The sequence below is a fragment of the Piliocolobus tephrosceles genome, chromosome 6 (genome assembly GCF_002776525.5).
Source record: "Piliocolobus tephrosceles isolate RC106 chromosome 6, ASM277652v3, whole genome shotgun sequence".
Lineage (NCBI taxonomy): Eukaryota > Metazoa > Chordata > Mammalia > Primates > Cercopithecidae > Piliocolobus > Piliocolobus tephrosceles.
In genome coordinates, this window is record NC_045439.1 from 98,922,673 (window position 1) to 98,947,294 (window position 24,622).

Here is a 24,622-nt window from a genome sequence, read left to right on the forward strand (position 1 = left end):
AATACAGGGTTCAGCTGTTTGCATCCATGGCCCCTTTCACAGTCTGCTCTGGAACCCAACATTTCAAAGCTACCTTCAAAGTCAGATGTTACTAAACAAGCCTACTACACTACTGACGGATACATTATGCAGATGAAACATAAACAGGCTGGCAAGAGTTGAGAATGTGACAGAGGATGTGGCTGGGGTCACCAGGTGTTTATGGGATGGCTGTGATGGCTCAGCCATCCAGGAACAGCCAGTCTGGTCTCTGTAGGGACACCTGCGGCTTGCCAGCTCCCACTACCCAAATTACAGTACGTGCTACACAGTATTTGTTTCTGCTATGGCCAAGGAGAGCTGCTCACTCTTCCACCTGCATGACACAGATGGTACAGATGGGAGCATGCTTCCACATGAGGATGTGCAATTACACCCAGTTCCTCCAGCTGTGACAATTACTAAGAGAAAACCCGAGGGAAGGAAACAATCCTGGCAGATAACTGTCTTCCCTGCTGGCGCTTACCACTTAGTTCTCCCAGGAACAGCTGCTGCATCCACGGCCTCCCATCTCTTTTACAGTCCTTCCTGGAACCCAAGTACTTGAAAAGCATTGGGTATGATAGGAACATAAAGCAGTCATCGAAGCATATATATTTAAGTATGAAAATACCATGGCTTTATTTTTCTCTTAAAAAGATAGCCATGTTTATGGGTTAAATGGAAAGGATGTACATCGTTCTCATGAGTAAACAAGATTTAACTGCTTTCATATGCAAACCATAATGCCAAAGAAGTGACATGAAGGGGGTAAAAGTCTAATGCTTTCATCTTCACAGCAATCAAATGCAAAGTAAAGCAAAAATGAAATGGACTTAATTAATGCTGGGCATTCCCACAGGGAAAATGCAAGAGGATATTATATCAATCAGTAGCAGTATTGTATACAATTTAAAAATTCCTTTAGGTTGAGCCACCCTCACTCTTCTCTCTGGCTCTCTCCCATCTGAGGTATAGCAGGCTGGAACTAACAGAGCTAGCAATCAGGAGTTTTTGCTTTGGAGTCCACTGAGATAAGTGGGTGGCAAAGTCTTGGAAGACCAGATAACCTGGCTCTGGTGAGGCACCTACGTGCAGCAGTGTCGCATATGGAAGTTGACAACATACTCAGCATTAGTCCTCTGCACAGAAATAGCGAAAGGCTCAAAAGGGTGAAAGGTGAAGGCAACAAGGCGTCGCACTGTGTGGTTGATGGGGCGGCCCAATAACCCCGCCTGGATCTCAAACTTGAGCAGGCCTGAGTCCCGGGCATAGAACCTAAAAAGAACAAGGACAGAGACACAGAAAGAGGGGAAGTATTGATATTCACCATCAAACAGAAATCTAGACAGCAGGGGAATGTGACAACTCATTATTTTACCTTATTCATGAAATCTCCTCTTATATCAGCCCCAGGTTATCAGAACTATAAAATCACCTTGGTATGATCAGCTCATTTAGTGAAGAGTGATTATAAATTTTACTATGTTGCACTGAGTCACTGGTCATTTCTTTTTCCTGAGATGACTCAGTTTTACAGTCTTAATTATAGCCTCTCCGCTTCCAGACGCTCCTGCCTCAAGATTGTCTAGGCCAGGGCTAAAAACGAAATGAAAGCCACGTGTGTAATTTTAAATTTTCAGGTAGCCATACAGAAAAAAATAAAAATAAAAAGGGGAAATTTAATAATACATTTTATTTACTCTAATATATCCAAAATATTGTAATTTCAACCTATAATCAATATCAAACTACTAGTGAGATATTTCCTTTTTTTTTTTTGGAAATCTGGTGTGTATTTGACACTTTAGCACATCTCAACTTGAACTAGCCACATTTTAAGTGCTCAATAGCCACATGTGGCTAGTGGCTACCATATTGGACAGTGTGGATCTAGGCTCACCTTTGAGTTTTTCGTATTTAAGAATAAATTCTTTTAAAAGGTTCTTATTTTTCATGCTCAGAAACAAAATACTAAGTAGTGTTTAATTTTTCATCTAATATGTGAGACTAAAGATGCTTCCATCCATCCTAGTATTTAAATGCCTTTACCATATGCAAAATAAATGCCCTATGGTTCGGAGAACTACTGATGATTAGTGAGTGGAGGCTGAATGGCTGAGGCAGGTGGGGGTGGGGTGGCAGGGAGGATTCTAGAAAATAAAAAGCCCTGAATTAAAGAGTCCTATAATCTCCTTTTGGAAATGCAATATATAAGCAGACCTAAAGATATTTATACCTTTTGACTCAATAATTCCATATCCAAGAATTTATATCCTCAGAATTTGCTTTAAATGAAGTAACTAGTATATGAATAAAGATGACTACTATGGCATTTGTTTTAATGTAAAAATGTAGAAAGAGAATAAATGCTCAGTGATGGGGGAACGGTTAAATAAATCATGGTACGTCTATTTGATAGAATACACCATCATTACGACTGTAATTGTGAGGACTATGTATAATAACAACATGAAATAATGTTTATAAAATAAAAAGACTACAAAAATGATGATAACTTTGATTACAAGTGTGTAAATGTAAATATGCACACTGACAAAGACTAGACTGGATTATACAGTAAAGACATTGGAGGAATGGTATTCTGTCTTCAAATGCCCTTAATATCCTTATATTTCTCATTTTTAATTAAAAATATAAAGAAGAATTATAAGAGAAACCCCTTTATTCAGGAGCAATAGCATTTCCAAATTTTAGATTCATCTTCTCCAATTAGAAAAGTAGGAAAGTCAGAAAGGAGAGAGAAATGTATCTCATGGTACTTGACTCGTAACAGATGAGGCCCATCTTTTTTATGTGTAAAAAACACACAGCCCTACTCCCAAAATCCCCAAACACAAAGGGATTGTAATTTAAAGTGAGTTGTTCGAGTTTCTAAATCTCACTCCCGCTTTACAAGACATATGGGTAAATAAGAAATATAGTAAATACTATCCCAGGGATGCAATGAGCAAAATCTAGAATTTGGAGAACACTAGAGGAAAAACAACCTAACTTCCTCAATAATTTCATTGCAAAGAAAATAAAAGGGGGAAGAAGAACCTACAGAATAAAAATGACTGGGCCAGCCACAGTGGCTCACGCCTGTAATCCCAGCACTTTGGGAGGCTGAGGTGGGTGGATCACCTGAGGTCAAGATTTTGAGGCCAGCCTGGCCAACATGGTGAAACCCCATCTCTACAAAAATACAGAAATTAGCCAGGTGTGGTGGCAGGCGCCTGTAATCCCAGCTATTTGGGAGGTTGAGGCAGCAGAACTGCTTGATCCCAGAAGGCAGAGGTTGCAGTGAGTTGAGATCGCGCACTCCAGCCTGGGCAACAGACAGAGACTCCATCTCAAAAAAAAAAAAGACTGAAGGGACCAAATGCAATGCATGAACCTTGTATGGATCTGATGCAAACAAATTAGCTATAAAAAGAATATTTGTAAGACAACAGGGATATATAAAAACTGACTAGATATTTGAAGATATTAAAGATTTTTTGTTAATTTTTTAAATATGGGGTAATAGTGTTACTTGTTTTGCTAGGATAACTTGGATTTCCTTTAAAAATAACCTCAGACAGTGATGGGAAGGGGAGGGAGCAGTGGTGGTGATGGAAATAGGTGAGACAGGAGCAGCCACGAGCTGGTAACTATTCAAGTGGGTGATGAGTACATGAAGGTTTATTACGCTCTTCTACTTTTTGTATATGTTTTTCCATATACAACTTTCCATAATAAATAAAAATATTAACTAGTTTTTGGAACTTGACTCTAATTTCCCAAAGGAAATATTATAAATGGCGATTAATTATACAGAATATGTCACACAGGCCCATTTAATACACAAGGAGGCTGGATGATGAAATATATCTATCATAAAGATCTAACTACCACTGTTTCTATGTGAAAAAGACCTTCCAAGCTCCAGCCTAGAGCTCCAGGAACACACCCACCTTGAGGTAACTCCACTAGTGACAGTAATTCCAGCTCCTCCTGCTAATACTATTACAGCACACAGAACAGGCTCCGTGTATGGAGAGACAGATGGGTCTGTGAACTAGACTTCTGTGAGGAAAGAATTTCTTGTAAGATGTCAGTTTCAAAGTTCTAACAATAACACAGCAGTCTACATTCCAAAATTCCTCCAAGTGAGGAAGCATGAGTTTCTTCTAAATCTGTCAGCAGTTCCCCAAATTGTCTCTGCTATTTTTTCTATTAGGTAACATGGCAGGATAAAATCTGTGTTAGATACATAATTATAAAGTCTCAACGACAAAAACTTTATGGAATCGTATTAGATTATTAAATGGGAAAGTACAGCTTCCTACCCTGGATACCTTTAAAAGAGGACAATACTTATCTGAATTAGATGTTCTGATGAGAAGCAAAGAGTAGTAATAATTTATGAGACTAGTACCTAAATGATTGTAGCACTCACCGCATTATAGAAATAGCCTGCCTTGCAACCTTACCCATGAGTACGAGTAAAGACAGTCACAATCAAATGATGTCCAGAAGAAGAGAAAAGAAAGCAGGCCATCTTCAGCCCTTGAGCAGTTTGTAGCTATAGCGGTGACACTGTACCTGATTGGGTGATCTCCACAAGTCTTGGGCCGCTCCATGACAGATACCCACTTGTCATCATAACTGAAGAGAGACAAATCCAGATAGGGGCTACCGCTGTAAGACTGAGCACTGATGGGGAGCTGACCCAGCAGCCGGCGTACCGCCTCTGTGTGTCCTCCATACTTGGCATTTATAATAGTGTCTTTGAACCTAAACAAAAGGGCCGGTGAGGAAGGCTTTGTTAGTGAGTACACAAAGCTGTCTTGGATTTTAAATTGACAAATATATATCCAAGAACAACTCCTTCTTTAAATACAAATTAAAACCTAGGTAATGAATTAAGACAGAACTCTCTCTCACACATTACAAGTCTGGCCAGCTACAAATACTTTTAAAAAGCAAAACATATAACTAAAAATGGAAAACAACAAATTACTTTAGAAATGTGTTTGGGTTTTGGGTTTTTTTAATTTTGAGACAGGTCTCGCTTTGTTGCCCAGGCCGGAGTACAGTGGTGTGATCTCAGCTCACTGCAGCTTTGACCTCCCCGGCTGAAGCGTTCCTCCCACCTCAGCCCCCAGAGTAGGTGGGACTACAGGCACATGCCACCACGCCCAGCTAATTTTTGTATTTTTTATACAGATGGGATTTCGCCATGTTGCTCAGGCTGGCCTTGAACTCCTGGGTTCAACTGACCTGCCCGCCTTGGCCTCCTAAAATGCTAGGATTACAGACACGAGCCACCACACCCAGCCCTACTTTAGAAGTTAACAAAGACTCTACAAACAAGTTTAAAATGAGTATAACTAGTTTATGACAACTATTTCTACTCTTTTCTAATAACAGCTCAACTGGGGAAAAAGGTCAAGAACTTACTTTCCCCAAATAACTGCCTTAGACTGAATTAGGAAGGAGTTATAGAGAACAGAAGCAGCCTTTGACTCTTCTTGGGATCACCCACTTCCAGCAAGCCTTTCACAAATAAATTACCCATTCTTTGTTTGTTTAAATAAAATTTGGAAACTAGCTACCTATACTCCTGCAGAAACACCAGTATCTAGAAGAACAGTAACAGACATGGAGTCATATATCTAACTTATCTTTGAAAATAATGACAAAGCAGTTATTTCTCATGACTGTAACAAAATGCTAAGTTTTATTTTATTTTTTTTAGAGACAGGTTCTGGCTGTGTTGCCTAGGCTGGAGGGCAGTAGCACAACCTCAGCTCACTGCTACCTCCACCTCTCCTGGGCTCAAGCAATCCTCCCACCTCAGCTTCCCAAGTAGCCATGAACACAGGTGCGTGCCACCACACCCAGCTAACTTTTTTTTTGTAGAGACAGGGTCTTGCCATGTTGCCCAGACTGGTCTTCAACTCCTGGCCTCAAGCGATCCACCCACCTCAGCCTTCCAAAATGCTGGGATTACAGGCATGTGCCACTGTGCCTGGCCACAAAACTAAATTTAATACTCTTTGACAAGTACTTCTATTCTTCTGGAAATTTGCCCTAAGGAATCACTCCTACATGCAGAAAAATCTCTGTGCACATTCATACAGCATTGTTTATCGAGGAAGAAAAAATAAAAAGCTAATAGAAAACTACCATTTTCAAAGATGATATGGTAACAGGGGAAATGTTTATCATATCTGTAAATAAAAGAAGTAGGATACAATACTGTCTATATAATATGGCTAAAAACACAAAGAAAACAAAAACTCACACTTAAAGCGAAGACTGGCAGAAACACATTAAAATGTTAACAGTCGTATAATGACATTTTGAATTTTTTCCTTATTTTTCACTTTCCTACAGCTTTGTAGAAACAATGTCAACTGTCTATCAATATATATATATTTTAAACCTCTATATTCAAGCATATCATACGGTTCAACAATCAAGGGGATATAAATTTTTTTTAGTCTGGGAGAAAAGTATAATATCTCATCCCTGAAACAAATGGAATAAAAAAACTTCAGTGTTGCTAACTTTCATGAGACTAGAAAGATTAATTAGTTGAGGGTAATTTTTATTTTCACTATTAACCTATGGTATTAGGTGGACATGAACACTTTTCCGCTCCCCCTAAAGAAACCCTAGCAAGCAACACTGCTTTTCCATTACTCCTCCTGACAGTAATTTTCACGGCCTCAGTATAAATCATAAAAATAAAACTTGGGCCAAATAGAGCTTATTTTTTCCCTTTCATTTGAGCTGAAATAAAAGATCCTGGGGCACTTTCGTTTTCAGCAAAGATCTGGCACCATCTCATCTACACCTTAGCCCTGCCTGACTCACCGACTCGCTGGCTTTCAAAGGTAAAATGATGGGGGCTGGTTCACAGCTTTGTGATGACCACAGATCAAAGCATCTGTGATAATCTACAGGTTGAAGCAGTTCCTCTTCCTCTGCAGCACCTACCACCTCCACTCTCCATGCTCCCCACTGATTAAAAGCAGTCACTCTGATGTCTTCACACTTTAGCTCCTGCCTCAGTGTCACTCTGTCCAGCCACACCTCTCTTAATTCTCAGTAATTTCAAAATCCTCAGAGATGTTCTTTACAGCACCATAGCCTCCTACTAGTTCCTTGACCTCCTCTCAACCTCAACTGCTTATTCCACAGTCACACCCTCAACCTCACCATTACCAATGACTGCAAACCCTCTCTAGTCACAGGGTAGACCGTCACGCTCTCCAACCATCTTCTCTCCCATCTTTCCGGCTCACTCCCTCTATTCGTCCCAACTTCAGCAATCCTTCAACCGCTAAAGGACCTATAATCCACTGATTCTATCAACTTCTTGCCATCCTACACTCTCATCATATCCTCTCTTCCTTCCTTCCACATAAGATGAAATCACTAAATCATCCATTGCACACATCCTCAACAATCTTAAATTATCTTATAGTACTTGCTTAGAAAAACTACAACCTCCAGTTAAGCTCAACTTTGCCTATTCCTTCCCTGTACTACTTGGTTTTCTCCACGGCTGTAGAAAAACATACAATGCTCACTTTAAACTTATGGCCATGAACTTTATGTAGGCTCTTAATGCTGCAGGGCACTCGTATTACATTTCCATAGTCCTTCCAGACTCCCACGCTCTTCCATGACTATTTCGTCTTCTCTCTTCCATGCTGACTCTTAGCTAATGGCATCACTTACTTTGTTACTGACAAATGGAAGTTAGCAGAAGATAACTTTTTTAAAGCTCCCATCAGCACATCTACCCAACATTTGTACATATGTAACTTTCTGTGCTCCCATGCAAGGCAAATCCATCTGCCAGTGCACTAGAACCCAGCCCCTCTCATACACTTAAGAAGTTCTTCCACTTTCCTAAACTGTTTCCCCTTCTCTACAGGATCAGTCCCATCTGTACGCAAACATGCCATTTTTCCCTCTCATCTAAAAAATAACAAAAACAAAATCTAACACCACCTACCTCTCCAGCTAATGCACCACTTTTCAGCTCCCATTGTAATAAAACTCCTCAAAACACTTTTCCATACTGTCCAACTTTTCTCCTCTCATTCTTTCTTAAACCCACCCTAAAGAGGCTTTCACCCCTACCTACTCTTGTCAAGGTTACCAATGACCTCGATGCTGCTAACTCCAATAAGTTAATTTTCAGTCCCTATTGTACTGAAAATTGTCAGGTGGCTGTGACACAGCTAACACTCCTTTGAGAAACTATGAGACACCTCCACTTACAGAACTTTTGATCCTCTCCCCTAAACCTGCTCTACCCACAGGTTTACAGTTTAATGGCAACTCTCTCTTGCAAGTTGTTCAATCCAAAAATGTTAGAATTATCTTTGACTTTGTTCTTTCATAGCCCATAGACCATCCTCCATTAATCCACTGGGCTCTAACCTTCAAAATACATTGAGAATATAATTACTTACTATTCCCAATGCTACCACCCTGATCCAGGCCACCACAGTTGAACAACAAATAATCACAGAGGACTTGGTATGTGCCAGACACTCTTCTAGGTGCTTAGGATACATTAGTGGACAGTAAAGAACTTAAATCCTAGTGGCAAGAAACAGAATGCCATAGTTATACTTACTGGATCACTGCAACAGTCTCTTAACTGGTATCCCTGCTGCCACCCTACCTGCCTACATTCTAATCTTAACAGAACAGCCAGAGTGACTCTGTTAAAACATAAGTGAGACTATGTCATTCCTCTGCTCAAACATGACACAATCTACCTCATCTATAGTTAAAGCCAAGACTATAGAATGGCCCGATGTATCTGCCTACCTCCCCACCCCAAATCACATCTCTGACCCTACTTGCAAGTACTCTGCCCCTTGCTCACTCCAGTCCAGCCACCCTGGCCTTCTTGTTGTCCCTCAAATGCATCAGATCCACCTCAGGGCCTTTAGATATGCTATTCCTTTTGCTGGGTATATTCTTCTTCCTGCTATCCACATGGCTTGCCCCCTGACTTCCTTCAAAAGCTTTCTCAACCACCACCTTCTCAGTGAAGCCTATGCTGACAACTCTACTAGGAAAACTGACAATCTTTTCTTAATATACTCAAACCTACCAGTATTCTAACATTTTTTTTTCCTTGGACACATTCTTCTTGGACTCCTCCACTCTCATGCTTCCAAATGGTCTGACGGGTGGACAGTCATTCTGCAAATTCCCTTTATCATTATCCTCAGGACTCTCTTTGCCTCTCTCCAGTGTCAGACTATTTCCTACATATCATTCTTTTGTGGTCTACTGAAGTACATCTCCATAGGCTTCCTTAGAAAAGGTACATGAGAGGTAATCTTTTCAGACTTCACAGGTTTGAAAATGTCTCCATTCCACCCTATTATTTGGATATAGAATTCTAAATTGCAAATCACCCTTTTCATAGACTTCTGAGGGCATGATTTTAATGACTTCAAGCTTTAGGTATTATTGGTAAGTCTGATGTCATTATGATGACATTGTTTTTACATGTGAAATGTATGTTCTTTCTCAAAGTTTTCACAATGTTCTCTTCATCCCCAATGTTCCAAAATTTCACGATGATATGCCTCTCGGTGTGGGTCTTTTTCATTGACTATACTGGATACTAGATGAATCCAGTGATGCACTGATAAAGGTTTAATTTTTCTCAGGGGAAAAAAGCCATGATTTGTAGTGCTTGCTGATTTCTGTGTTGTAAATCTTCCTGCCAAGGTACCAATGTGACATTACTCAATGTGCAGTTGCCAAGAAAAGAGTAGTAGCACCTTATTATATAGTATTTACACCATATAGATAAAATAGATGCAAAAACCGCAAGAGCCTAAGTAACAGTAAAATAGGAAATAATTTGGAAATAATTTTTAATAATGACTTTGTTTAACAATCAGCTTGCAAAAATTCCTGAAAGTTTAACAGTCAGATCTCATGAGCCAGTACAAGCCAGCTCCAGCACTGGATGGTCCTGCGAATCTAAAAATTTATGTTCTTCAGTTCTGGGAAACTATCTCATTATTTCTCCACTTTGTGTTCTCCACTGCTCCTTCAGGAATTAGCCAGATATTTGACCTCCTAGGCAGATACTCTATTTTTTTTTTTTAATGTTTCTCTTCTATGTCCCTTCTCTTATCAATTTACTCTACTTTCTTGGAGAGTTCCTCCACTACATCCAACAAATTTTAAATTTCCAAAAGTTTCTCATTGTTCTAGGAATGCTCCTGTTTGGTTTGGTTTGTTCGTTTGTTTTTGAGACGGAGTCTTGCTCTGTTGCCCAGGCTGGAGTGCAGTGGCGCAAACTCGGCTTACTGCAAGCTCCGCCTCCTGGGTTCACGCCATTCTCCTGCCTCAGCCTCCCGAGTAGCCGGGACTACAGGCACCTGCCATCATGCCTGGCTAATTTTTTTTGTATTTTTTCTTTTAGTAGAGACAGGGTTTCACCATGTTAGCCAGGATGGTCTCAGTCTCCTGACCTCATGACCCGCCTGCCTCGGTCTCCCAAAGTGCTGAGATTACAGGTGTGAGCCACCCCGCCTGGCTGGAATGTTCCTGTTTTTATACTTTAAATTGTTTCAGTGAATGTAACATTGTTTCTTTTTTTTTTTTTTTTTTGAGATAGGGTCTTACTTTGTCACCCACTCTGGAATGCAGTAGCTTGATCTCAGTTCACTGCAACCTCCACCTCCCAGGTTCAAGCAATCTTCCTGCCTCAGCCCCTCCAAGTAGCTGGGATGACAGGTGCATGCCACTAAACTCAGCTAATTTTTTTGCTTTTTGGGAGACCAGTCATGTTCCCCAGGCTGGTCTTGAACTCCTGAGCTCAAGCAATCAGTCCACGCCAACCTCCCAAAGTGCTAGGATTAAAGGCATAAGCCACCATGCCAGGCCTGTTTCCTTACTCTTTATTCTTTATTCTGTTTGTTTTGTGTTGGTCTCTTTTAGGATAAAGGCTTTCCTTAAATGACTCATGATCCTTGGTGTCCATTTTTATTCTTGAACATTTATTTTGACCTATAAGGGTCCCAATTTCATTGATTTTTACCAAAAGATTACTGGGAAAAGATTACTATAAAATTTAGCATTTAGAACCATGTGTTCACAAGAAGTAAAAACAAAAATTTCAATTTATATATACATTATATTTTCAATGTAGCACAGTATGATTAGTGGTCAACAAAATATGTTAGCATACAACTGTGTTGGGGACATAGAATAGACATATAAATTTGAGAATCAGAAGAAACAATGTAAAATTCTCAATTATGGGTATAATTTGCCATGAATTTTTCATATAAAATACTTGAATACCAAATTACTATGGTAATTAGCATCCTTTTGTTATATTTAAAGTGTTATTTTAAATGTCAATGTTTAATATACACTGAAAATATGATCCTCTACAACTATTTAAATTTAGTAGTAACAGGAAAATAAATTTAAAAATCAACTTAAAAATATGTGAGGGTACCCCAATTTTTCAAAATCTTTTGGTGGTAAAGTAAAATTCTTAAGATCACTGAGCTGGAATATACAACCTGTCTCCTCAGTTTTTTCTGGAGCTTTCTGTAATTTTGTTTAATTCTAGATGTATTCTGAAATAATTTTTGGAAAACAGTTTCTTCTAATTCCTGGATAACTTCATTCATTCAGCAAATACCTACTGAGCTCCTCCCACAGGGCAGACACTGGCCTTGGTGTTGTGGATGCGGCAGTGGACATAATAGACAAAATCCCCGCCCTCATGGAGCTTATCATCTAGTGACTTCTTTGATGTTTTGACTGAGTGCACCCATCTTTTGTTGTTTTTGTTTTTTTGTTTTTGAGACAGGGTCTTGCTCTGTCACCCAGGCTGGAGTCCAGTGGCACGCTCATGGCTCTTTGCAACCTTTGCCTCCCAGGCTCAAGTAATCCTCCCACCTCAGCCTCCCTGGTAGCTGGGACTACAGGCATGCGCCACCACACTCGGCTATTTTTTTTTTTTTCTTTTTTTGTGAAGATGGGGTTTTGCCATGTTGCCTAGGCTGGTCTTGAAACTTGGGCTCAAGCGATCCACCTGCCTTGGCCTCCCAAAGTGTTGGGATTACAGGCATGAACCACTACACTCAGACTGTTACTTGTCAATTATTAAATTAAAATTTTGAAGCAAATTTTAAAAGAAAATTCATCCCAAAATAAAAAAAGCAAAATCTGATCCACGTTCTGCATATAAAAATTCTTCTATACTGAAGAGATACTAAGGCAGAAGATTTGTGTGAACCAAAGAAAAAGGAAAACGCAAAACAGTTGTCTGAACTCAGTAGCCATCTATCTATAACCGAGTACTATCTCTTTATATAAATATGATGCCACTGCATTAACATATTTGTTTTTCCCAGTGGCAGTAATGCTTATTCTGATTCATCCACTTACTGTGGTCTGATCTATCTTTGGACCCAGAACAGGTATTTTTCCATTACTGCCTAAAGTAAGGGAAACAATTTAAGTATGTGAAATATGATGAGGCACTAACTAAAGTAGGATTTAGTTTAGGCCCTTGGCCCAAAGGAACCATTTGTTTCATAATAATGCGCTACGGCAATTATTAGAAGCTCTGGTTCACAGGAGGGCCTTGCTGACTGGGGGTATATATTTAGGGTGACCTAAGTGATGTGTAAAGGCACTCCAGGTGTCAATATCTGTAAGTCTCCTCTTTGTGCTGGTCAGTTTTCCTAGGGAAGAATCTCTAATCTCCTGCCTGGAAGGTACAAGCGTGGATGCCATATCTGGGAAGGGGGATAGGACTCTTACCCTTCCGTATGTCAACTTTCACCTAATTCCTGTGTTTAGCATAACATGTCTCATCCCTACTTTTAAATATACCTCATAAACCTGACACCAGAGCCCATGTGGTTCAATCTGTTCAGAGAATAAATTTCCAGCCTTCTGCAGATGTAGAAGAAGAGATAGTCACTTGGCTATGTAGACTTAGAAAAGGGATCTAGAGGGTCTGACTACTCCTTTTAAGAACTTTACCAATCCTCTTCATTTCAGCCTACCTCACAGATACCTTTGGAAGTACTTAGAGGCACCTGGGACCTCCAACGTCCTGACCCTTTCCTGAGTTCTCTGGTGTAAGGCAGCTTGTTTCTTGATGACTAAGCTCTGCAGCGTTGAGTTTCTGCTCTCTGAGGTATGCTAAGTCAGTTCTCATTCATTCCCTGGCTTTTCAGCTTTTAAAACTTTGTTATTATGTCCTACCTCCCATCGTCTCCTCTTCTATTCTCTTTGTTCTTACAGGTTTATACCTTCCTTTATTGTCATTTTAGTGGGACTTAGGGATGGAGCAAAGATAAATACATGTGTTCAACATATCATGTTTAACCAAAAGTTCTAAAATTATTTCCTTATTCATTCAATAAACATAAGTGCTTGACAGTGTACCATTGAGGATATAGCAATAATTGAAGACACAGCCTCTATCTTTCTGCAGCTCACATGCAGTCTAGAAAGAATCACAGACAATGCACAAATAATTCCACAGGTGCTGAGATAGAAAGAAGTTCAGGAAGAAACAAGGGGTTATAACAGGCAGACTAACCAAAGCTATGTGGACAGACAGAATAAGAGACGGTTTCCTAGAGACAAGAGCTATTGGCCTAACACCAATTTTTCAAAAAAAAATTAAGACTGTTGAGTCGGTACAGCAGCTTACCGGCGCTGGATCTGCCTTGCAAAATTGTTGCTAGAAGCTGAGCAGGGAAACTGGACTTCACTGTGCAGGGTAGCATTACGAAAAAGGTCACAGAAGTTCTCAAAGAGCTCCAAAAGCTCATCTGACGTATTCTCAAACACAGCAATCACCTCTGTCGTCACCATATTGTACACCACAAAGAAAGATGCCTGCAGAAGAAAAGAGAGAGAGGTATAGGACAGCTGAGTATAATGCCATGCCTAGGAAACTTATCACTTATCACTTGGCTGAAAATTCAAGGCATGAATTTTCCAAAAACAACAACAACAACAACAACAAGCAAATACCTCAGCTTTACCACTAAGGTGGAAACATGGCTCCAAGTGGTTCTGGGAAAATAGGAAGCAACAGTGGGATTTATCAATTGAGAGCTTCAATGTTGCCAGATTTCCCACTGTATCTGTGCTGCTAGACTTACTGAGATGGCCAGCATATAAGTATAAAAAGGTTTTAAATTTTCATTTCAAACTGTGCAAATTCAGTATTTTTCCTTCCAAATGTTTATTCCCTACTTGCTCCCCAACCCACCCTGAGATAAAAAGCACTTCTTAAAATGCCAGATTTAATTTTCTTTCCTGCTGAGAAAGTGATTTGCAGCCTGGGGCTGCCTGTTGGCAAATTATTTTCTCTTGTATGTGTACAGTGGAAAGTTCAATTTAGGGGTATTTCTTTTTCCCTCTTAATATTTCTAACATGCAGAGAGATACCTTAAGTACATCTTGTTCTAAACTGCCCAGGCAAGTTGTATACAAGCAAGGTACTGCTGAACAAACGAAAAATCAGATAGGCATTTTCCACTTTTTTCTTCATAAATGTTCTTTCAGCCAAGAGCATTTGTAAAACACATTTGAGATTTGTAGCAATTAAGATCAGACGGGGAACCTGAAAAGCATTCAAATGCCATAGGTGACAGAGTTACTGCTTTTTCTAAATGGGCCCTCAGTGGCTAGCCCTCTTCCTTTAAACTTCCAGTGCTCTGCTCTGCCTAACAAGGAAGTTCCAAGAACCCCTAATTTTTGTTACAGTGAATGTAGCAGTGTGAATCATCTACTTCTGACAGGACTCTAGAAGTTCTCAGACCACTAGGATTAGTACTTCAGCCTCCTATGATTGCGTTTAAATCTCCATTACCAATTTCTGGAGCCATTCGACCCACCTGTTTTACTAGTAATTAGTGCTTCTCAGAGCTTATATTACATGGCTTTTGCAGTCACCTGCAAATTAAATTTGGCTGTAAATTAAAGAAGCTAGAGGGTAACCTGAGAATAATACTCATACTATTACCAAGGCCTTGTGTTTGGATGTACTTTTTACTTATTAATCTTACTGGAACCTATCAAATTAAACTGGGGGAGGAGTGCAGAGGACAACTAGGGCAGAAAGATTGGGTTTAGAGTTACAAACTGTATCAGCAAAGTATAGAGCCCTAGTTATGTCACTAGCTACGACTTATTGTAGCTACCAGAAAAAACTAGGCCACCTTTCAGCAAAGAAGAATAATCTCAAAGGCAGCAGTCACAGACAACTTACTACCTCCAAAATAAAAAGGCAATTATGGCTCAAACCTAAATAAAGATTGATTCAAGTCCTTTCTATAGCCCTGGACAACACTTTGATCCTATCAGGGCTTCACCAGAATCTCTCATAATTACATGGATATAAAATTACTCAAACATTTACTAGCCTTCCCTCCAAGGCAGCCTGGGAAGTAAAGAACAGGAGGATAGAGAAGTCAAGGACTTCACTGCAATATCCCATGATACATAAGACGAACCAGATGCTCACCTGTGATTGCTCAATGGGTGACTTCATCATTGATAGGGAAGAAAAAAATCCACAAAAAATGATCTCTAACCATATTACTCCCGTACTTTTTTTTAGAACACACAAACTACAATTCAGAAGGAAAATGTTAGAAGGTATTTTACCACAGGTAGCTGGTGAGGTTATAGGACATGATACCCTGTACAGAATCTGTTAATGGTAGAATCAGCTACAGGTCAATAAGAGATACCAAACTCAGTTGACTTCGTGATTTACTGATTTGCTGGTTGCTCTGAATTTCCAAACTAGTGTCTAAGAAGACAATCTGCAAACAGGAGAAGTGGGGGGACAAAGGTGTAGCAAGGTAGTTCTCTAACTTGGTCAACACTGAAATGGAGAGGTTTTCAAAGACAAATGCCCAAATTACCCTGAATTTCAATGTAGTGTTTCAACCCCCAAATCTTAGCAGTTCTGTGCTCTTTGTATCACCTTATTCCCTTTTGGGAAATGCTTCTTCCCCCTACTGAAAGAAAGGCATTCTTCCCCTAAACTGAAAAACCTTTAAGACTTGTTGTCCTGATGACTCTCCTCATGGATCATAAATTTTGGCTTCTTTTTGATCTCTTCACTGCTCTACAAGCTATGTCCTGACATGTGGGCAAAGTCAGGGTAAAGTCACAAAACTTAATTCTGCCAAATGAATGCACTGTTAGTTACCTTATAAATAGGACTTTACGGAGAAGTAAATTATTAACCATTTAAGGACGAAAGTGGGGTTACTTAGAGAATTTTCTTTTTTGTATCGTATACTCATTCTCATTGCCATTACTAAAACAGCCAGACCAATAAGCACAATCTTACAAAATCTAAAGAGGTTATCCATAAGTAGTCCAAACCTTGACCTTGTAGCATTTGGGCTTCCATCTCATGAGTACCGAAAATGCTCTGCAGAAGAGCTAGGGTAGTAATCAGAGTTGACTATCTTCCTGTCAATGACTTGAACTTTAGCTTCCATTTGTCCAGATAAATACATATGACCAGAGAAAAATGGAGCTGATTTTAAGTTTGGACCCTAGGATATCAACTCAGACTACGTGAAATGTCTATTTCTGCGGGGTGGGCTATAAACAGAGAAACCTTCCCATTTTGTCAAGGAGACTGGACAAGTAAAAGGCAGAAGTGCACCTCATACCTGTGATGGATCTGTGACTCGCAGTGTTACTACATCCTCACTAGTGTACTTGATAAACAGATGGTTTTCATCCAGAAGCTGCATTTTCCACATTCGCAGCTGCCGCAGTTGGTCAAAATACTGGAAGAAGCGCCTCTTGGCCATTGCACTACCATCCTGTTCTGCCCGGCGCCACAAATACACCAGCAACCGGTGTTTGAGGGAATTGATGAAAGGATCCCTAAAGGGATTGGCCATGCCTGTCTGACTGTCCCGCTGTACCTCAGGGAAAACAGCTGACACAGTGAGCAAGTCATCCTCATAGCAAAAGCGGCCAATGGTCCGCACATCAATGAAAGTGCCTTCAGGAGTCACCTGGAAGACATGGATGGTCTGTTGTTGCACAGACAAGATGGCCAGGATGTTTTTGTACAAGTACAGCCCTTGGTTGTGTGACAAGACCACCTTGTCACACTTGAATGTGCGTGTATCACATAAGCGGCCAGTATGAAGGTCAATGATGTGAAGGGAATAGTCTTCTAGAGGGGACCGTGGGTTGGGGGTCACTGATTCACTGTTCCGATATACCTCAAAAAATGGAGGGTGAGGCTCATCCGGGAGGTAGGCAGCTGAGCCCACGATGACACAGCGGCAGTCATCAGTGAAGAGACTACATTCCCGGTTCAGGTGCTCACCATTGGCCGCAACATTGGTAATGTGCAGCAGGACAAAAAAGCGTTCAAAAAGCCGGCCCCGGATATTCACTGACCGCTGGTCATTGCCATTGGACAGGATTTCTCCTTCATATCCCTGCAGTAGGTCCTCTGCTGCCTGGCAGCCCTGGTATTCATAGATTTCAAGAGATGTCTGGTCTGAAGAAAAAGCAATAAAGTAGCGTCCATCAGGTGAGAATTTACGCAAAAAACAAGGAGGCTTTTCAACGTTGACAACTGTGAAGTTGGGGAAGACATTCTGATGGAACACTCGGACTTGGTGCCAGTGGGTACCTGCCTTGCCTGAACTGATCCGCCGGCGCTCCAAGCGGTGAATGACATTTTGGTTTTGGATTCTTCGAGGCCTGATGGTAGAAACATGATGATCCATTATCACATCTCTAAACAGAAAAGTAAAGCAGAAGTCAAGAAAATGAAACAAAATTTACCAAAATATAAATATATACAAGTCAAACAGATTTCTCTTCTTATATCCTGAACCTAGGAGCTCCCAGGATGACAGTGACTGGCATTACTGCTTCCCCTTAAGTGGTCCTAACATTTCTAAGTCTAGAAACAGGTCTAAGGGAAGGATCTAGTTCACTAGGAATACCTTCCAAGTATGCTCAGCTGTTGGGAATGTTCAACAGAAAAAAATCTACAACTGCAAATTTGAACAGTATAAGACACATTCGGCCGGGCACGGTGGCTCATGCCTGTAATCCCAACACTTTGGGAGACCAAAGCAAATGGATCACTCGAGCTCACTAGTTCAAGGCCAGCCTGGAAAACATGGCAAAACCCCGTCTCTACAAAAAAATATAAAAATTAGCCAGGCATGGTGGCACATGCCTGTAATTCTAGCTACTTGAGAGGCTGAAGTGGAAGGACTGCTTAAGCTCGGATCATTGAAGCTGCAATGAGTAATGATCATAACACTGCACTCCAGCCTGGGCAACAGAGTGAGACTCTATCTCAAACAAACAAAAAAATCATATTCAATGTGTATCATTCCAGCAAAAAACATTTATTGGGCTGTTAAGATGTCCATATTACCCAAAATAATCTACAGATTCAATACAAACCCCATCACAATCCTAATAGTACTTTTTACAAAGATAAAAAATTCATCCTAAAATTCATATGGTATGTCAAGGGCCTCCAAATACACAAAATAATTTTGAAAAAGAACAAAGAGGACTCAAGCCTCCTGATTTCAAAATATAATACAAAACCACAGTAATCAAAAAAGTGTAATACTGGATAAAGACAGACACAGACCAATGAAATGGCCCACAAATAAACTCTGGCATATATGGTTAAACAATCTTTGATAAGGTACTACTACTACTCAATAGAAAAAGGATAGTCACTTCAGCAAATGGTGTTGGGAAAACTGAATAGCCACATGCAAAAGAATGAAGTCGGATCCTATCTTACACCCTATACAAAAATTAACCCAAAATGGTCAAGGACCTAAATGTAAGACCCATAATTATAAAACTACTAGAAGAAAATACAGGAGGAAAGCTTCATGACATCAGACCTGGCAGTGATTTCTTAGATAAGACATAAAAGGCATAGGCAACCAAGACAAAAACAGACAAATGGGAATACATCAAACTTAAAACTTCTGTAATCAAAGAACACAATCAACAGAGTGAAAGGGCTTTCTACACGATGGAAGAAAATATTTGCAAATCATATACTGGATAAAGGGTTAATATCTAGAACATATAAAGAACTCCTGTAACTCAATAACAAAAAATCATATACCCAATTTTAAAATGGTCAAAGTACTTGAATAGACATTTCTCCTATACAAATGGCCAAAAAGCATATGAAAAGATAGATGCTCAACATCACTAATCATCAGAGAAATGTAAATCAAAACTACAGTGGGATATCACCTCACGCCCATTAGAATGACTGCTTTTTTTAAAAAAAGAAAATAACAAGTGTCGTTGAGGACACAGAGGAAGCTGAACCCTTGTGCACTGTTGGTGGAACTGAAAAATAGTACAGCTACTAAGGAAAACAGTATGAAGATTTCTCAAAAAAAATTAGAACTACCATATGATCCAACAATTCCACTTCTGGGTATAAATCCAAAATAACTGAAAGCAGGATTTCTAAGAGATATCTGCACACCCATGTTCATATCAGCACTATTCACAGTAGTCAAGATATGGAAGCAATCCAAAAGTTCATTGATGGATGACTGGATAAACAAAATGTGGTATATACATACAATGGAATATTATTCAGCCTTCAAAAGGAACAAAATTCTGACATATGCTACATCATTGAAACTTGAGGACATGATGTGAAGTCAAATAAGCCTATCACAAAAAGACAAATACTGTATGATTCCATTTAAATGAAGTATCAAAAGTAATCAAATTCAACAGCCAGGTGCAGTAGCACACACCTGTAATCCCAGCTACTTGGTAGGCTGAGGTGGACCACTTGAGCCCAGGAGTTTGAGTCTAGCTTGGGCAATAGAGCAAGACCCAATTTCTAAAAAAAAAAAACTTTTAATTTAAAATGCTTATCATTAAAAAAAGAAAAAGGAATCAAATTCACAGAAACAAAGAAGAATGGTGGTTACCAGGGACTAGCAGGAGGGGAAAAGGAAAGGTGCTGTTTAATGGGTTAGACTTTTCAGATTTTCAAGATGAAAAAATTCTCAAGATCTATTTCACAACAATGTGAAGATACTTAGTACTACTGAACTGTACACTTACAATCGGTTAAGATGGTAAATGTTATGCTATTTTAAAATCACAATAAAAATATGCTTTAATATTTATGGGGCATCTATTATATGGCATAGTCTTCTAAATGTTTTACTATACCTTGATTCAAATCAAAGTTAAATCACAGGCCATAAAAATCAACGGCATTTAGTGAAAAACTCAAGTTATAAAGCTGTTGCCAGACAAGAAGGAATAAGCAAACACCACCTTCTCTCCCACTAAAAATGCAGCTATAAAACCTAGACAGAATACATAAGACAGGCATACGAGAAAAAACAATTGGCTAACAATAAAGTACCACTGAATGGGCGGTGAGGTTAACGCTGTCTCCCCCCTGGTCCTCCTGCTGCTTGCAGAGCAAGTGTGTTGCAAGGAAGGGTAATTAAAGTCACAATTTTGTCATCAGAAGATCAAAAGGGAGACCCCAATGGAACCAGAAGGTACTGAAGAGATATCAGAGGGGGAGGAGCGCAGAAAAGTAACATCATGAAGTTGTTCATGAACTCCCAAGCTGCGCGTGTGTGGATCTGGTCCAAATCAGACTAAAGGCTTTGAGATTTGAAATAATTACCACCCAGATCTCAGACTGGCCACTGAATGTCACATGCATGGGACAGATCCAAATAGCACTGCAAAGACTTTCTGAAAATTCATCTGCCATTAGAACCATAGCCTAAAGAAAGGGAGTTGCAAATTGCAAATTCCCTGAAGCTAATTAGGTAGACTGCCTACCAAGCCAAAAATTACCAACATTCCTCTTGGGATTTAAACAAGCCCTATCATCTTATAATATTCAAAATGTCTAGGATACAATCCAAAATAATTCAGCATATGAAGTACTAGGAAAAAACTCAATCCAGAAAAGACAATTGACAGACACCAATGTTGAGATGCTACAAAAGTTAGAATTCTCTGAGAAAGATTTTGAAGTACCTGTTATAAAAGTGTTCTAATAAGCAATCACAAACACTCTTGAAATGATGGAAAACCAAAGTCTCAGCTAAGAAGCAGAAGATATTTCTTAAAGATCCAGATAAGAAGTTTAGAGCCGAAAAGCAATAACCAGCATTCAAAACTCTTCTAGCTTCCATAGAATCTAGTAAAAAAATTTTTTTAAATTTAAAAACAATTCTGAAAAAGAATAAAAAACTCGCTGATGGGCTCAAGGGCAGATTGAAGTCATCACAGAAATGAGTCAGTCACCCTGAAGATAGATTAGTATATGTTACCCAATGTGAACAAAAGAGGAAAAAAAAAGACTGAAAAAAAGTCAGTAAAGCCTCAGGGCCCTAGGGAAAATATCAAAAGGTCTAACACCCTGATCTTTCGAGAGAGTACATAATCCCAGAACTTTGGGAGGCTGAGGTGGCCAAATTGCTTGAGCCCAGGAGTTCAAGACCAGCCTGGGCAACATGGCAAAACCCCATCTCTACTAAAAATACAAAAAGTAGCCAGGCACAGTGGTGTGCACCTGTAGTCACAGCTACTCAGGAGGCTGAGGTGGGAGGATCACTTGGGCCTGGGAGGCAGAGGCCGAAGCGAGCTGAGATCACGCCACTGCAATCCAGGCTGGGTAACAGAGTGAGACTCTGTCAAAAGAAAGAAAAGAAAAGAAAGGAAGGAAGGAAGGGAAAAAAAACAAGGAAGGAAGGAAGGGAGGGTGGAAGGGAGGAAGGAAAGAAGGAAGGAACTTCTCAAATTTGGCTAAAGATATAAATCCTAAATTCAAAAGGTTCAGAGACCCCCCAAATTCAGGAAGTTCAGTGACCCCCAAATATGATAAATCCAAAGAAATCCATGTCCAGACACATCATAGCTAAAATGGAAAAAACTAAAAGATACACAGTAAAATAAAGTAACCAGATAGAAACCATGTATCACCTACAGAGGAACAACAATTCAAATGTCTAGATTTCTCATCAGAAACCAAGGAAGTCAGAAAGAAGTGGAACAACATTTTTTAAGTGCTGAAAGATCTGACTCTGTTTCATCATTCAAGTCTCAGCTAAAATAGTACCTCCTCAGAAATATTCCCCAGCCACCTTACTTACTCAGTAGATTCCCCACCCACCCGAATCTACTGATACACCCTATTTTATTAATGGTCTTTATCTCTTTCTGAAATTAAGTTGTTTACCTTTTTAGTATCTGTCACCCCATACCAGAGAGCAGGGAACTGGTCTAATTCCTTGCTGTATTCCCAGCACCTAGGAGAAGGGACAGTTAAGTGCTCATAAATATGTTAAAATGAATTAATGGAGCAACAATTGGCATGTGCCTTGAAGAATAATACACTAAACAAAGTAAAAGAGGAACAATGGGCTGGATGCATTGGCTCACACCTGTAATCCCAGCATTTTGGGAGGCTGAGGCGGGGAGGTCACAAGGTCAGGAGTTCGAGACCAGCCGGGCCAACATAGTGAAACTCCATCTCTACTAAAAATACGAAAATTAGCTGGGCACGGTGGTGGGAGCCTGTAGCCCCAGCTACTCAGGAGGCTGAGGCAGAATTATTGCTTGAACCCAGGAGGCGGAGGTTGCTGTGAGCCAAAACTGTACCATTGCACTCCAGCCTAGGTGACAGAGCAAGACTCTGTCTCCAAATTAAAAAAAAAAAAAAAGGAACAAACCGATAAAAAGGTACCTAAAAGACACATTTTTAAAAAGCATGACAAGGCACATTTGGGAAACAGAGCAATTTCAAGTGGTTAGAGCACAGGAAGCACAGAGTGACTGATAAGAGAGGCCTAGAAAAAGACTAGAAAGCAGGGGACGGATTGCATCCAATCTGTATTTTAAAGCATACAATGAGGTATTTATTCACATTCTGTCTCCTTCTGAAAAGGTTCCAAATGCCTTATGTAAGTATATATAATACCCAGTCAAGTTAAAAATGTACATACCTCCATGACCGAGCAAGTTTCTCAAACTGCTAGTCACACCTCATTAATAGGGCCTTGAATCAATTTAGTGAATAGTCTTACTGACATTTTAAAAAATGAAATAAAAGAAAATAGAAAATATCAAGCTATCATATATTGCAATGGCAAGCATTGTTTTGTAAAACGTTCGTTTCAATTATATCGGAGTTACATGCACTGAATAAGGACCTAAAATGTATACTGGTCTAGAATAGAGCAAGGGTCTGCAAACTACTGCCCTCGGCCCAAATCTAGCCCACCTCTCACCTCCTGGTTTTTTGGGGGTCTCACTCTGTCGCCCAGGCTGGAGTGCAGTGGCACCACCGTGGACCTCCCTAGCTCACGCGATCCTTCTGCCTTGGTCTCCCAAAGTGCTAGGATTACAGGCATGAACCACCACGCCTGACCTCCACCTCCCAGTTTTTGTAAATAAAATTTCACTTGAACCCTGCCATACCCAATCATTTACATAATGCTTTTGCCCTACAAAGGCAGAGCTGGGCAGCTGAGATGAAGATCTTACCTATGTTTACGGCCCTCATTAGATGGTGATGTCTGACCGACCAATACGCAAACACTATATTCTATATGCTCATCACAGTGTTTGACACATGCTAAGTCTCCCTTCTTTAACACTGGATCTATCTAACGGGAAATTCTGTGCCAACTCAGGCATCCACAGAGACTACTCCCTCTGCCTGGAATGCATTTCCCCTGGCCCTTGCTGTAACTTCTCAAGTTGCAGCTTAAGTGCGGTCTCCTTTAAGAAGTGTTCCCGACCATCTTATCTAAACCAGGCCTCCCATTATTATTATATTTTGTCTTCTCCATAGTAATCATCGCAAGTTGTATTTATACTTCCACTTGCATGGTTGTGTTTAATGTTTGATTCCCTCGTACCTGTACCCTCCAGACAGGAAGTAACCAGGTCTACCCTGGTCATCCGGTATTCTCAGAACCTAGCACTGGGGCTGGCACACGGTAGGCATTTGGTACCTTATGGAATGAAAGAAGAAAGCCTGACTGAATTGGGACACTAAACTCACGTGTGGTACTAAGTCCTTTACCCTTGCTGGGTCTCAGTTTCCCTATGGGGGAAGGTGCACATGTCCCTCAATTCCTTGCGACGGCCTCTAAACCAGAAGGGGATGCCAAGGGGCGGGCACACATACCAAAGGGGCGCCCCCGGAAAGAAAAGCCTGGGGCGGGGCCTCAATGGGAAGAGAATTCTGAGAGAGGGAGGGGGCCGCGGGGCCTCTGGGCATCAGCGTCATGCGGGGAGGAGCCTGCCGGGGAGGGTCTGACGGGCTTGGAGGCTGGGCCAAAAATGGTAAGTCCTCACCTGTCTGGTCCGGCCTCAAAGAGCCAGGGCGAGGGATGCCCCAGCCTGTTCCGTGCGCGCCTCCCCCTGCCCCGCCCCCGCCATGCCCGGGACTCCGGCCCCCGCGGCTGCAGGTTCCCGTTTCCGCTAGCCACCGGAAGTGCGGCCCAGCAAGAAG

General features: G+C 40.5%; 1 protein-coding gene across 9 annotated transcripts; it reads right to left on the reverse strand.

Moving 5' to 3' along the window:
• Positions 1-635: 635 nt before the first annotated feature.
• Positions 636-24,622, reverse strand: DET1 (DET1 partner of COP1 E3 ubiquitin ligase). 9 transcript variants are annotated; one of them, XM_023187113.2, is made up of 7 exons: positions 24,466-24,604; positions 22,340-22,409; positions 17,738-17,844; positions 16,752-17,602; positions 13,757-13,944; positions 4,609-4,800; positions 636-1,296 (listed from the first exon to the last, which is right to left on the reverse strand). In XM_023187113.2, exons 3-7 carry the CDS (start codon positions 17,832-17,834, stop codon positions 1,107-1,109), a joined length of 1,518 nt encoding a protein of 505 aa, XP_023042881.1. In that variant the 5' UTR covers positions 17,835-17,844; positions 22,340-22,409; positions 24,466-24,604; the 3' UTR covers positions 636-1,106. The 9 variants fall into 9 exon arrangements, with proteins under 9 accessions (XP_023042881.1, XP_023042883.1, XP_023042884.1 ...); XM_023187115.2 differs by having other exon boundaries at positions 17,742-17,844; positions 24,466-24,598; XM_023187116.2 differs by having other exon boundaries at positions 17,742-17,808; positions 24,466-24,589.

Coding starts and splice junctions, on each gene's coding strand:
- DET1 (XM_023187114.2), bottom strand. CDS start 17,834: ATGGATCATCATGTTTCTACCATCAGGCCTCGAAGAATCCAAAACCAA. Junction 13,945..16,751: donor GAGTCACAGATCCATCACAG/GTATGAGGTGCA, acceptor TTTCTTCTGCAG/GCATCTTTCTTTGTGGTGTA. Junction 1,297..4,608: donor TGTGGAGATCACCCAATCAG/GTACAGTGTCAC, acceptor TGTTCTTTTTAG/GTTCTATGCCCGGGACTCAG.